Source organism: Halyomorpha halys, unplaced genomic scaffold (genome assembly GCF_000696795.3).
Source record: "Halyomorpha halys isolate HHAL.00 unplaced genomic scaffold, Hhal_1.1 Scaffold175.1, whole genome shotgun sequence".
NCBI lineage: Eukaryota > Metazoa > Arthropoda > Insecta > Hemiptera > Pentatomidae > Halyomorpha > Halyomorpha halys.
This window is the reverse complement of record NW_027109182.1, coordinates 759930-776597: the sequence shown is the minus strand read 5'-3', so window position 1 is coordinate 776597 and position 16668 is coordinate 759930. Positions and strand designations below refer to the sequence as shown.

General features: G+C 29.3%; 1 protein-coding gene across 1 annotated transcript in view; it reads left to right on the top strand.

Moving 5' to 3' along the window:
- LOC106679071 (uncharacterized) overlaps nucleotides 1–16668 on the top strand; it is a gene marked incomplete in the record, with an annotated part of 102149 nt that overhangs the window by 42497 nt on the left and 42984 nt on the right. The window contains 1 exon segment of the mRNA XM_024360786.2: nucleotides 11088–11180. Within this exon segment, the coding sequence (XP_024216554.2) occupies nucleotides 11088–11180 (93 nt within the window).

The window sequence follows — 16668 nt, the reverse complement described above, 5'->3', positions numbered from 1 at the left end:
TTAAATTATTTAATGTAATTTACAACTGTAAAAAATAATAATACAATAAGTAAGTATGCGGTATTAATAATAATAAATATGTATAAAATATCAATAACATGTTTGAGATGATTGTAAATGAATAAAATAAATGTGAGATTAAAAAAATTAAAAAAAAACTCAAATTTTTTAAAAACAGAATAAACAACATTGGACAAAAAAGGGTATAAAAACAACTATATTGGAAGGCTGTTATTATCTGTTCAATATATTTTTAATGTTATGATGGAGTTTATTTAAAAATTATATATGCTCCATGAGAAACTGCATGTTGTATGTAATGTGGTGTTAACATTGGAATGTGTTATAGTACTATACTAAGAATATTAGAAGAAAAGATAATAGAAACAAAAAAACAAATAAAGTATAAATACAATAACTACAATGATGCTTAGAGAAGGCAACTAATTATTTAATACAATAGATAATAACAATAAAAGCATATAGATAATAAAAATAAATATAGTGCAGATGTGGGTCTAAATTAATTGTTATTATATAAGAGGTACAATTGGGGTACAGATAATCACATTTGGGCTAAATTTATATTTGAGGTTAAGTGCACCAGATTTTATTTGTATTTTTCGAAGATTTCAGATTGCTTAATATATATATAGTTATAGTTATAGTTATAGTTATTAGCATACATCCAACTACTTTATTTCTATACCACTATAACATATGGCTTTGCAGATCCATCCTTGTTTTTGAAACTCTTCAGTTTTAGTTTGATCTGAAATAGGGACATTTATTATAGTTGTCTTAATAATCTGTTAATATCTTCAATTAGAAAAAAAAACAATAATGATATTAAATATAATATCTTGTTTAATAAATTATTAATATTAATTTGATAAAATACTAACATAGCATACTAAAATATATTATAACATAATATTATTGTGTAAATTGATTGTCGATTATATTTTTATATGGGATTTATGTTGATTTAATTTTTTTTTTTTTACTAAATTTAGAAAATTTGACGATTACTTTCTTTATCTCTTTGGAAGGAGGCATCCTATCTCATGATAGCAACTTCTTTTAGAAAGTTTACCACTCACCGTAAAAGTTCCCGAGTTTCCTCAAATCATCTTTTCGTGAGGGGGAAAGTGGGTACTTCTTCTCTTGTGGTTGGGCAACTTTTTCCCTAAATCTTAACTTGTATAGTATTTTATAAAAGTCTTTTATTGGATTCGGTCTTGATGTCATATTGAAAAGGTTAAATGCACATGAAGAATATTTTTATATACTTGGATCCAGATTGACTATATTCGTCATGTTTATTTAAATGATCCAATTATATATAAGACTTTATTTACGCACACACACACCTACTCATTTTAAATATATACAAAAATTGATATTTGTTTGTTCGTTATTCATGCATCCTTTATTCATTCACCGAATTTTGATGAGTCTTTTTGTTAATTGTGTAGAATATTCACGGTAATAATATAGGCTGGCCCGATTTTTGTTATGAAAAACAAATATTAACAAAATTAAACATTTTTGGTACGTATCTCAAAAAATATATATTTTTTTAATAGTTGATTAATGCAAATCGATTTATCTCTTTCTGAAAAAATAAAAAATATATATGATTAATTCTATGAAATGATTTATTATTTAATAAAACTTTGGCCGACATATGTGCGTTTTATGGATCTAGAGATATATTTTTTCAAAAATCCAATATTTTATACGAACAACTATAAATTAACATATTGTCATTGTTGACAATAACAAAAACTACTACTCCTACAAAGATAAACGTAATAATCTATTTTGTAGTAAATTTAACTAGCTTTAATTTGAGCGCTGGCAAACATTTGTACGTCCAATGGTTTCTGAAATGAAGTTTTTTTATAAATCAAACTTATTGTCCGAACAACTATAAATCAATTTATTTTAACAAATATCATGAAAAATAGTTTCATACAACGCTAAAACTAATATAATTAGTTTCCTTTCCAAAAAAAGAAGAAAAAAAAAATCAATGAGGATTTTATTAAAGTAGATCAAAAAAAAATTTATTTTTTTAGAGAAACTAATTATATTAGTTTTTTAGTTCTATGTTTGACCATTTTTGCGCTGCGACTGACCATTAGGCGCTCAACTTTTCAGCGAGCAGGTTGGTTTTTCATTCTTCTTTTTTGTTTTCTTTCCCCTTTCTTTATTTTACTCTTTCCCCTTATTTTACTTTTATCTTATTTTACTCTTTCCCCTTATTTACTCCACTTTTATCCTTTTTCCTGCCCGCGTTATAAGTTTTGTACACTATACTTATAATTTGCCTCTTTATCATCTATTATTGTTACATATATTTTCTTCCTCTCAATTTTCATTTTCTTTCCATATTTAAATTTTAAATTAATAATAACTAATATGTTCATACTTCTTTACATTATATAACTTTAATTTTATTTCATTTTCTTAATTAAGTTATTGTACCCACTTTTTCAATTACCTATGTCTACATTTTATTTCCCGCTTCTCTCATCACTTAATTTTATTAATTCTATCTTGTAAAACTATTCATTGTATGTGTAAAATTATTTTGTTTATACTTTCTTTTTTATTTTTCTATACTTACTGTGGTTGTTATCTTGTTTTGTTTTTAGCCCTGAAGAAGGCTAGAAACTCTAGCCGAAACGTCGGCACATTAAAATAAGTTAGTCATACTTATTTGTGTTTCATTGACCGCACCCCCAACCATCTTCTCCTCATTTATCATCCACGGTCAACTATCTCTCATAATTATATTAGTTTTAGCGTCGTATGAAACCCTCAAATACTATTTTTGAAAGAAATTAATAATTAGAATTTTTTTTTATTGGAACGTCCATTTTATCCAATTTCAACGTTAAAAATCCGTTGGAAAGCTGTATGTCTCCGCTTTTTACCCCATTAATAAAATTTAGGTATAATGCCGTTATAATGGCGAAATATTAGTTTCAAATAAATATAACCTTTTCAAAAGTTCTGTTTTGTATCTTCAGTTCTAATACGTTTGGTTAGATCTGGTATATGCCATTTGGTGCAGTTTATAGTGTCCTGGACCAGGTGTAGATTGGTAGAGTAATTTTTAGGTTATTTATATTTTTATTTAATATATCAACTTTCTTTCCCGCTTAAAACATCATTTACCACACTTAGATGGGTCCGTCATTCTGTCGTATATATAATATTGGGGACGATGTAATAAAAAACAAATCAATGTCTCCATCGTTTCAAATAACTTCAATCATTTGATGCCTTCACAAACCACAATGTTAAAGAAAAGACTGCTGAAAATGAAAAAATCATTATTGAAATATAGATGAATATGAACTATGAAAGAATTTGATAATTAAATAAAAGAAAAAATAGTAAAAATACAGGCAACAGTTTAGGGACTGGAAAATAAGGATTAGCCGAGAGATCCTGATCTTTCCTTATCCCATTGAAATCTACAAGGCCTTGTTTATATATATACAATATTTAGTTAAACTATTGTATTCTCGGCATATACTAGGTTTATATTTAGTTAAACTATTGATTTCCTCAGATACGAGGTTTATTTTAGTTAAACTATTGATTTCCTTGGCATATACAAGGTTTATATTTAGTTAAACTATTGATTTCCTCGGCATATACAAGATTTATATTTAGTTAAACTATTGATTTCCTCGGCATATACAAGGTTTATATTCATTATTCGCCCCTCGAGAAATTTTGAAATAAAAATTTTTATGGTAACAGAAAAATAAAAATTTGTTAAAAATAAATTGATAGCTCTTTCGAAACATATAAGACTAATTTAATCTCATTACCTAAATTCAAACCAACTTCGTCTTCTATTTATTCTGCTTTGAAGGTTGCTCCATTTTAATTTTTTTAATTGCACTGTTCCTCTTGCAACTGCCGAGATGATATTAAGATAGGCCCGTGGTGGGGTAGTTAACTATCCGAGATAGAAGGTAGAGACAATAGGAGAACTAGACCCAGTAGATAGCAGATTGCACCTGTATTGGTTCTAGCCTTTGTGAGCTCGAGTATTTACGATATAATCTGTGTCCACCCTTGACCTGTATGTATATAACTTAACACAATTCATAACCATCAACAGAAAATGTTTACAGCTTAAGAATAAATATATCACAACAACAGCGGCGATATCCAACATTTTTTAATTTTATAATATTGTGTTCTGTCTTATTTGCAATGTTAATATAGATGATAGAGCTCATTCACACCATATTTACAAATATATAAATTAAATGATAACAAAATAAGAAATAGAAGGAAGAAAAAAAAATAAATAAATATAAAAAAAAAATTATACTTAAAGTAAAAAAGGAAAATGGTCTGGGTGCGTTAAAAGAAAATTGTGATGAAACGATCTACATTGGGCCGACGTTTAGTCCCACGTTGCAGGGCTACATCAGGGCTAAAAAAAGATACAAATATCCAAATAATGTAAGTATAAATGAACAAAGTAAATGAAAAATTAAAAAGATGTACAGTGAAACTTTTTTTTTTAATATTTATTTATTGCTAATTACAACTGTACATTATAATACATTTAGTAAATCTGATCTCGGTTAAATTGGAGTATTACAGGCGTGTAGAGAAACTACCCATTGGTAGCACTCTAATGACGTTTTACATTAGCAGGTCTCGTGGCCATCGTTTTTTCAGGCACCTCGGAGGATTGTCAGGAATGGAAGAGGAAGCAAGGTTAGAAACTAGGTGGTCTGAGTGGTTAGGGAGTTTGTAATGGAAGGAGTGATGTCTGGTTCGGGCTAGATCGGTTACATAGGGAATATTAATGTCTTTATATATGATTTTATTTGTGGCAAAGTAAGGAGCATTGAGGATTTTACGAAGGATTTTGGATTGTAAGGATTGAATACGAGAGGAATTCGAAGGTTTAGTGGAACCCCAAAGCTCAACTCCATATGTCCAGATTGGCCTTATTACAGTCATGTAGATCAGTGTTTTGTAATATGTTAGAAGTTTGAACCGTTTTTCTAGTAACACCACTTACTAGACAAACGGTCCAAACTTCTAACATATTACAAAAGACTGATCTACATGACAATAATAAGGCCCATCTGGATATACGGAGTTGAGCTTTGGGGCTCCACTAAATCTTCGAATTCCTCTCGTATCCAATCTTTACAATCCAAAATCCTTCGTAAAATCCTCAATGCTCCTTATTTTGTTACTAATAAAACCATCCAAAAAGACCTAAATGTTCCTTATGTAACCGATATGCCCAAACCCGATATTATTCCTTCCATAATAAACTCCCTAACCACCCAAACCCACTCGTTTCTAACCTTGCTTCCTCTTCCATTCCTGGCAATCCTCCAAGGCGCCTGAAAAGAAGATGGCCTCGTGACCTTATATTGTAAACTGTTTTAGAGTTCTACTACTGGGTAGTTTCTCTGCTTCCTGTATCATATCATATGTCATTATGATCAAATTTACTGGTTGTATTTTTTTATACAGTTTAAATATCAACAAATAAATACAATAAAAAAAAATAAAAAAATGTTTTGTTTATAATACGTCATATTTTTCTGATGCAATTAATCTTAACAGAGGATTATTTATCCTATTTGTAATATGTAAACAGTTATGTCTGTTGACACTTGTTAAGATTAGGTCAGTATTGTGTTTGTAATCCAGCTGAGAAGATGGTTAGGGGTTATCGTAAAAATAGGTGATATCGTGCATTATAGGCATATTTTACTTTATTACTTCAAAAAAAAAAAAAAAAAGAAAGCGAGTTGCAGAGAAACATACAAAAATATGCGGGGTCTGTGGGTGTATGAGTAATAGTCGGAACAGTGAAACGTAAAAATTAAATAAGAATACTAAAAGGTGTTAGACAATTAATGGAAACGGAAAAAAAAAACAAATAAAAAAAAAAAATACAATCTAAAAGACGGGAAAAGGGGGATAAGAGCAAACGAAGATAATGAACGAGATAGGAAAAGTACTTAACGGACTGGAAGTGAACTGTTGACAGGAAGTCATATAGTGGGGATTCACAGTTAGAGTTTGCTACATTTGAAAAAATTTTAAAGGAAATAATGTTAGAATATTAAAGGAAATATTAAAAATAGGCAAAAACTAAACGCCATTATACACAATAGCGGGAAGAAATTATTTATTACAAAAATAAATTAAACTTTGTATAGCTACAACCCATGAACGGTCATTTTTTATTCCCCCTAGCTACACATAGCAGACGCTCAATTTTGACTAGTAATTATACATAATTTTCATTAAAGTAAGATTTTTAAAAAGTAACAGTTCATAAAAAATGTACTGAAAGATCAGTAGTTAGTGAATTTATTTTGAAAAATCTATATTTCAACAACCATTCGAGGTAAAGATGTCTATTAGCACTCAAATTAAAGCTAGTTTAATGAACTATAAAGAATTGTATTACATTTGTCTTTGTAGGAGTATTATTTTTTACGATATGCTCTAAAATACACTGATTTATAGTTGTTCGAACAATAAGATTGATTTATGAAAAAACATTTCTCACAAACCATTCGGCGTACAGATGTCTGCCAGCACTCAAATTGAAGATAGTTAAATTTACTATAAAATAGCTTATAACGTTTATCTTTATAGGAGTTGTAGTTTTTATAATATCTGACAAAATAAATTCACGAAATGTTAATTTTTATATGCTCGGATAAAATGTTTGATTTTTGAAAACAAATTATCTCTGGAACGATGTGACGTACATAGCACTCAAAATGAAGGAAATTAACTTTTCTAGAAATTAGTATATGACACGTATTTTTGTAGAAGTAGTAATTTTTATGATATTGGCATATGAATATAAATTTATTACTTCTCCTACAAAGATAAACGAATTAAATTATTTTATACTACATTAAACTAGCTTTAATTGAGTGTTAATAAACATCTGTTTTTGAGATATAGATTTCTCGAAATAAATTTACTTACTACTGATCCTTCAGTACATTTTTTTATGAAATGTTGGTTTTTAATTATTTTACAAATTATTATTTTTAATTTACAATTAAATATATTGGTTGGCTATTTAGACATTTTGCCGTCCGAACCAGCCTTAAGTAATTATCCTTAAGGACTTTAGTAGCCTGAGGCAGTTAGATCTCAACAGCTCTGCAAGGGTTCATCTCTTATGTGCGATGTTATGGTATGGGCGATAGTCGATCGAGAAACTCATTGAAAAAAAAATTCAACCATGAAAATCAGACATTATAGAAAAATAAAAAACTATAATAACAATATGGAATTAGTTCTTGAATTTTCAAAATATAAATAATATCCACAGTTTATTGAAGATGAAAAAGCTGACCATAGTAAAGGCTTGCCTCTCTACCTTGCCTAGCCCAGCCCTTTAGTGTCATACACAAAGTGAATATAGTTTGGGTCCAATATCCTGGATGGTAAAGGGTCCTTTGTTTTGTTAGGGACTACGATCGTTAGGAAGAAAAAAAATTGTTTTATTATCCTTAGCGTTTCGGAGGAAGCATTTCTTAATATAAAAAAAAATCATAAACATTAAATGTTGACTTTTTACATTTACTCAAATGAATAAAATAATTTATTTATTCATATTGGAAGAAGATAGTTGACCATATGAAGTAGATTGTAGAAGGACTATCCTTGAGGCGGTCAATAAAGATATAAAAATAGTAACAAAAACTAGGGTGCCAACAGGTTGGTAGCTGAAAAGTTCTGCTATACAATTTCATTTTTGAATCTCGTTGGAATTTTATTAACAATTTAAGCTCGTTGGAATTTCATTCAAAGAAACCAGGGGGTACCAATTTCTGTTATTAAATTTTAGATTATTTCATTCAAAATATTGTATTAATTACTCTCTAACATGAACAATAATGAACATCAGCAATTATTCATACGATCTAACAATAATGAACTTGAAAAAAACGCGATTAACATAAATGAGGATATTTTGGGCTTCTTGTGTGTGTTGTATTCGAACAGAATAATTTACCTTATTAGAAAATCTCTCAGCCCTGATGAAGCATAACAAAGTGGGGCGAAACGTTAGTTATCAATAAATAGTTTTCTTTTACTATTTCGATACGTTTATTGACCGCCACTCGGACTATCTTTCACCAATCTAATTTATTTATTATTTAAATTTAGGTTAAGTCTCAACACTATTATTTTTTTAAAAGTCCAATGTTTCGGCCGATTCGGCAATCCTCAAGCACAATATAACAAATATCAGCTCTTATTTTATATTGGTTTTAACAAAGAACATTATTATAATAGTTTAACAAATCTTAAATATAGATTTACACCTCATATCCGATTATTTTTTTTATTTTATGTAATTTACAACTGTACAAAATAATAAATGCAATAAGTAAATATGTAGAATGTTTCATTTACACTTCAAAATTTTGGGAAGGAACCACCCATTGGTGGAACTTCAAGCATTAATTTAAATTAGAAGATTAATTTTTATTAATATATTCTTGTTTGAGAGTGGTTTAGTTTATTTAAAAACAAATTTGATCCTTTTTTTCTCAACTTTATTGTTTTTAAAACCTTCCAACGTTTCGACCCTCAGGTAATTTTCAAGGATACCTTTACTTTGATGTAATTTTCTCTTTTAAAATTCTTAAACAACTTCTTAAATTAAAACAATTCTTAAACTTTCTTTTAAAACTTTAAACAGAACCTACCTTCAACAGCCTGAAGGTAGGTTCTGTTTAAAGTTTTAAAAGAAAGTTTAAGAATTGTTTTAATTTAAGAAGTTGTTTAAGAATTTTATAAGAGAAAATTACATCAAAGTAAAGGTATCCTTGAAAATTACCAGAGGGTCGAAACGTTGAAAGGTTTTAAAAACAATAAAGTTGAGAAAAAAGGATCAAATTTGTTTTTAAATTAGAAGGTTTTGTTAAGGATGAGAGATTAAGAACAAAGGTTAGGATGGGTAAGGGGTTTGGAATGAAAAGACGCATTTCTGTTTTGGGCCAAATCTGCAACGAATGGGATGTTAAGGTCTTTGTGGATGAGTTTATTTGTGACGTAATAAGGAGCATCAAGGATTTTACGTAGGATTTTGGATTGTAAAGATTGGATGCGAGAGGAATTTGATAGAGCCCCAGAGCTCAATCATCATAGTGTATAATAATTTTTTTTAGTGAATGGAAAGTTTAGAGCGTTTGTCAAGTAAGTGTTGTAGCAATTGAAATCTACGAACAGTTTCTTGTCGTTTTAGTCTTGTGTGTCGATAAGTCTCTTGTCAAGTAGAGAGTAAAGGTGATCTGGTGGAATTTGTCAGGATTTATTTTGATTCCCAAATTTCAACACCATTCTTCAATGTGTGTTATGTGTGTCTGTAGTGTTTGTAATGCATTAGTAGGGTCGTTCGATAATTTAAAAACTTTTTGCAGGATATTCTGCCTAGATCATTTATTCCAATCCAATCATCCTATGAAACAATAAAACAATAGGGAAACATATTAATTCACTAATAAGCTTACCTTAGCTTATGTCTATTAACCTATTTTATTACAATTTAGTTAATTTTTAAATATTTTAATTGCAGTTCAACTTAACACTATCACTTTCTTATCAACACACCATTGTTAACCTTCCATACAAACTCAGTTCAGGCATGTAATAGATTTATTTCAAAATGTATTTTGGTTTAAATATTTATTTATTTTATTATTAAAATACATACCAAAGTTAATTGTGAATTGTTACATAAAATTTACCCATATTTTTCATAAAATGATTTTGCTTAAAATGTCATCTCGATTGTTAGAACAGTCTTCCATAAGAATAATAATAATTAAATAATAAAATAAAACCACTTTTTTTTATGTTGCTTCAACAGATATACATTATTCTTTCATTCATTTCTCAAGCTTTAAGCACATAAAAATGTTTGCATACAAAATAAATTTCAGGATTTTATCTTGTTTTGTTCACTACTGATGAAGGCCGAAACGTTGATACACATTACAAATATGTTTATTATTTTTTGTATTATCACTTTCTTCTTTGATGTGTGTTCTTTTGCTATTTTCTTAAATTTAATATTTAAGTACATCAGTACTTCATTTGCTTACATAATACAAAAAAACAAAACAAAGATTTCCTAATAAGTTAAATAACTATGATCGTTTACAACACACAAAAGAAGCCAAAAATATCCAAATTTATGTTCATCGCCTTTTTTCAAGTTCATTATTTTTAGATCATATGAATAATCATTGCCGATGTTCATTATTGTTCCTGTTATAAAGTAATTAATACAATATTTTGTTGAAATAATCTAAAATTTAATAACAGATAATGCCACCCACTGGTTTCTTTGAATGAAATTCCAATTATTTTAAATTGTTAATAAAATTCCAAAATGAAACTGTATTGTTAATATTTGTTTTTCCTGTTTGACATCATATCACGATGCCTATTGTTAAGATAATTGCTTCTGGGAGTCAATTTTTACAAAGGATAGATGCCTTTTGGACACAGAGGCATCATTAATTTTTTGTATCTTTGTTTCTGAGCGCTCAGAACAACAATCGTTATTAAAAGGGGACGTAGAGAACGCAAATATTGTACTACATTACAACTTGCAAACATTACGATCTTTTTTTATTTTATATTTAACCATTTTATAAAATATTTTATCGTTTATAAAAGGCTTTGCCACTTTTTCCGGTCTTATCAGTTTCCCTCTCCAATTCCTTTAGAGAATATATAAAATACATTCAGTAGCAACCACTACGCTGCGATCTAAGTTTCTCTGAACTGAACCAAAAATCTTCTTGAAAAAAAAGGATGAAAACCAAAAAACTTCTTCAACAAATCAGATCTGAACCAACAAACCTCTTGAATTAATCATATCTGAACCAAAAAACCTTCTTAAAAAATACTCGTCAGACAGATTAATTTAATTTATTTTAATAATCACGTTTTAAGATTAATCGACTGCTATAAGTATATTTTATCTATAAAAATCGACAAATATTTATTTATATATTTTTTTTAAGGTTGCCAGGATGACGACTGCTTGATCCGGTGTAGGATAAGTGGAAATGACATATCCCCTTGCGACTGCGGCAGTAGTCAAAGGATTGAAGGAGGTAAGTTCATGCCTGATTTCAAACTTCTTTTTTTTAAATTTATTTATTGAAATTTACAACTGTATAAATGCAAAATAAAATAAGTGAATTTAAGGAAACTTTCGGACATTTGATAGTCTTGAAAAGGAACCAACTAAAGATTAATTTAAATTAGAAGGTTTTGAGACCATCTTCTTTTCAGACGCTTCGAAGGATTATCGGGCATTGCTAAGGAGGAGAGATTAAGAGCTAATGGATTAGAATAGGTAAGGAGGTTGTAATGAAATGACGCATATCTGTTTTGGGGTCAAATCTCCAACGAAAGGGATGTTACGATCTTTATGGACGAGTTCATTTGTGACGTAATAAGAAACCTCAAGGATTTTAGGAAGGATTCTTGATTGTAAGGATTTGGATACGGGAGGAATTTTATGGTTTAATAGAGCCCCAGAACTCAATTCCATTTGTTCAAATTGGTCTGATAATCATAGTGTATAATAGTTTTTTGTAGTGAATGGGAAGTTTAGAGTGTTTGTCAAGTAAGTGTTGTAGCAATCGGAATCTACGAGTTTCTTGTCGTTTCAGTCTTGTATGTGGATTCCAAGTAAGTGTTTTGTTAAAATGGAGTCTTAAGTAGCGAATCTGTTTAACATGATTCAGTTAAACTAGTTAAATTTTAACTTTTTGTTGAATTTCACTTAATGTTACAAGTTTGTCTAGACTAAGATGTGACTATACCTTTTTTGAAATAATATCAGTCAAATATAGTTGCTCCAAAACCAATAATTCGTATCGGCAAATTATTGAGAACATGTTTTTTTTATGCATAGTTTAATCACTATTTGAGTTTTTCTCTGACCGCCCTCGGACAACTTCCATTCCACCCCCGGACCTTCTTCCATTCCGCCCCCGGACCTTCTTCCATTCCGCCCCCAGACCTGCTTCCATTTATTATTAGAACGGTCAATCAGCGATCTTCCAGTAAAAACATTATATTTTTTGCTCCATATTCCATGCCTTCTTTTTTTCATGTGTATTATTTATTTCGAGAACTATATATTTTAAAACAGTTTGTGATTAATGATTATTTATCAACAATTTTAAGCTCTTAGCTATTAGGTAAGTATTACTAAGTATTTTTGTAAGTTTTATTTGAGCATAATTGAGTTCTGAGCCGTTCTCCTCCACTAACATAGGTTGGTCTCCAATTAACCCCATTAACCATAAGTGGTACTTTAGCGAGCGACGACCCCCGAGAATTTCACTTATTGTTCCCAGATCGTCTGGGCTAAGGTGTGACTGTACCTTTTTGAACTAATATCAATCAAATACAGTTGCTCCAAAACCAATATTGCATCACTGCAAATTACTCAGAACATTTTTGAATGTGAATTTAATCTGCTACGTCCCACATTCAGTTAGAGCTTATTGGAATTGCGAAGGTTGATAAAAAATATATTATCAGAATTCGTTGGCTAATTTTGTAATCACATACGTAAACGTATTTTCCTCGGCACACCTCTAAATTTAAAAATAGCGAGAAAGTGTTCTGACTTTTTTTTTTTTGGCAGGTATTTTTTAAACAGAATAATTTATTACTAAATAATTCAAAAATACTATCCAAATTATAGTCTCAAAACATTTATTTCATTTACACGCCCAACGTTTCGGCCAAATCGGCCATCTTCAGGGACGATCTATTACAAAAAGTTTCCATTATTTGTATGATCCTACAATCAATTCAATTATTTAACATTATTATTTATAATTTACCTTACCTTAATTTACTATGAGACATATCATTTAACCATTTTAAAAAAACTCCATACAGGCCATTCTGCCCAGGTCAAAACATTTATATCTATGAACAACATTAAAACCATTAGGTAAACTTATTTTTTGTTAATCAGTATATCTCACATTTGTTTAATTACCTAATATGTCAAAAATACATTAAAAATCACAGTCAAATTATTTCTCTTTTACCACTCTTTATTCACTTTTATTACAACCTCACTTGTAACCTACCTTTACTCAGTTCAAGCATTTAAAAAATTATTTATCATAATTACATAAATAATAATGTTAAATAATTGAATTGATTGTAGGATCATACAAATAATGGAAACTTTTTGTAATAGATCGTCCCTGAAGATGGCCGATTTGGCCGAAACGTTGGACGTGTAAATGAAATAAATGTTTTGAGACTATAATTTGGATAGTATTTTTGAATTATTTAGTAAAAAAATTGCCAGTCTCAAGGAAGAAATTTAAAGATTATAAATAAAAGAATAATTTATATTGTAGGAAGATAGTACAGTGGTAGTTAACAAAGGTACGGAATATTAGAAAAACTATTTTATGTTAATCAAAGTTTCGTCCCACTTTACACAGCTTCGGTAGGGCTAAATGAAAAACAAGATACAAGAATTGTAAGAAGTGACAGAATATTAGAATAAATATATATAAAAAGTATTCAAATAATTTTTATATAGAAAATAATAAACTTTGAAGTGGATAGAACACTAATTACTAATTAATACAGCCAGGTGTTATGGAATGATAAATAAAGAACTAGATTATTAAATGAGGAGAAGATGGTTGGGGGTGCGGTCAATGAAAAACACAAATAAGTTCGATTAACCTATTCTTAATGTGCCAACGTTTAGCCCTGAAGAAGCTAAAAACTCTAGCCGAAACTCTCACTTCTCCTCATTCATCATCCACGGTCAACTATCTCTCATAATTATAGATTATTAAATTGTTGAAAAATACTTATTAAAAATAGAAAAAATATGGTAATAGTACAAGAGCCAAAAAGGAGAAAAAATTTAGTTATTTAACCCAATTTTTGATTACTTCAAAAAAAGTATTTATAGTTACCAGTCAAAATTGATGAGTCTGGTATTCGTAGGGGGAATAAAAAATGGCAGCTTTTTTAAAACGTTAAATATAATTAATTTTTCATTCGGAGCTCTATATCTTTAAAATTACCAATAACAATCGAAAATATAAGAGAACATCATTTAAAGTAGAGTAAATTTGCCAAACTGTAAGCCCTAATAGAGCTATTTACCTTCAATAGTTCTCGAAATTTAGCTTTTTTTAAGCAATTTTTCATAAAAATGTTGTACAGAAAGTACTGAATGATCAGTAGTGCATCTGTACGTCCAATGGTTTCTGAAATAAAGTTTTTCATAAATCAAACTTATTGTCCGAACAACAATAAATCAATTTAATTTCAGCAAATATGATGAAAACTACTGTTCCTACGAAGGTAATGATCATAAACTACTTGATAGTACATTAAACTAGCTTTAATTTGAGTGCTAATAGAAGACATCTGTACGTCACATACTTCCTTGAGATATAATTTTCTCAAAATAGATTCACTAACTACAGATATTTCAGTACATTTTTATGAAATGTTGCTTTTTAAATGGCTATATCTCGAAAACAATTGGACATATATTAAGGCTAATATTTCAGCAAATTTACTCCTCTTTAAATAATGTTCTTTTAGATTTTCTAGTGTTGTTGGTAGTTTTTAAGATATAGAGTTGTGCCTTTATATAATGTCTTTTTTTAAGTTTTTGAAGAGATAACAGCCTTTTTTTCTTCCCGGCTCTTGTACTATAAGGAGGTAGGTGTAAGTGATAAAGAGACACGGGAAGTAAATATGGCAGAGGCAAGGTGCGATAACAAGTAAAAAGGAAAATTAAGAAGTTAATAATAATAACAGATCAAGAGAAAGAAAAGGTCCTGATTGAAAAAAGACTGAAAAGTTAGGCTAGAAGGCAAACGGCAGGTATAGGTTTCCTCACTACTTTGCTAACCTTCAGAAAGGGTTAGATATACATATATTATAATTAATTATATATACATATATATAACTTAACTGACAGAATCATCTTATCTCTTTTCAAATATTATAATAGGCAATTGTAGAAGTACATATATAAGACATTACATACAAAATATATAGAGTATAGAGAGAGACACAACATTTTTATATAAATACATTGATAAAATTTAAATAAAATTATCGAATAAGAAAAGAAATTTTGGAAAATGGGAGGAATAGTGATATAATTAACAAAGAGAAAATTAGAACAATATATATATAAATAGTAGGTAGTAAGACTATGAGGAATAATAACATTAGAGTTGAAAATATCGTAGACAAGGTGTTAACATTAAGTTGGTATATAGATCGTAGATCGTTGGAGATTATTAGTGATAAAATAGGCAAAAATGTAATAAAATCTTGAACAACTATAGTTGTAAGTGTTACAAGGTGAATATAAATAATAGAATATTTATATTATTATATTTATAGATTAGAATATATTTATTCTAATATTCTGTCACTTATTACAATGTTTGTATCTTGTTTTTTATTTAACTCTGACGAAGCTATGAAACATGGGATAAAACTTTTAAAAAATTTAACACTAAACAGTTTTCTTCTCCTGTTTCGATACCTTTATTATCAGGCGCTACAATATCTTCCTACAATCTACTTCATACGATTACCCTTTTTCCAATAAGAATAATTTATAATTATCATTAAGATATAAATATTGAAATTATAGTATTTTGAAACAATAGCTTGAGATGAATGAGTTTGGCAAAGCGAAACCACTCCATTCATATCCCCCTTACCGTAGTTATGTCAGAGCGCTGGATTTCAGCCAGCTTCTGTTGCTTCAATGCCTGGCTTAGCTGTTAGTTATGTATTCCGCAGTCACTCAAGATACATCTCTACATCTCTACTTCACGTTTCACTACATTACATTAACTTTATAGGAGAGATCTTTATCTTTCAATAAAAATATACTAAATATTCTTTTAAAAAAAACCGTATCCCCTAGTTAAATCTAAATATATCAGATTCTCCTAGAGATGGGTAAAAATTAGCTGTACATGAAATTAATAGTTAAAGTTGCCATGGATACGACCCTTATTCATGAATGAACCATTGATAAAAATATATCGTATCCATTAGTTTCAACTATAGGTAATTTGTACCCATCTCTGGATTATCGTATTTGCTTTATTTTCTAACATCGATATTTAATTAATTATTATACTTACTTTGATTTATTTTTAATTTTCTTTAAACAGAATGATTTATTATTGAATAAATGTATCTTATGTAGTAATAGTGCAAGTATCTACCAACACAAATAGTACAAGTATCTATCAATATGCTTGTTCCCTAATGGTCCTCTTTCCTACACCTTCAATACTATCGTAAGGCCCGACGGCTAGCACCCAGTCAGGACTTGTATTCCTCCTTCGCGCTTACAGACTAGTACCCTGTAGAACGAAGTTTCCATCCTACAAGAACTTAGGGCTAGCCTTCGTAAAGGCGGATCCACATGTTGGCCACTCGGAGGTTTGTACAGATGTACGGTAAACAAAGAGCGGACCATCCACATGTCAGTGTTATTCAGAGAGGCAAGCATGGCGGACGTACAAGTGGTTTCAGCCATTGCACTGGGAT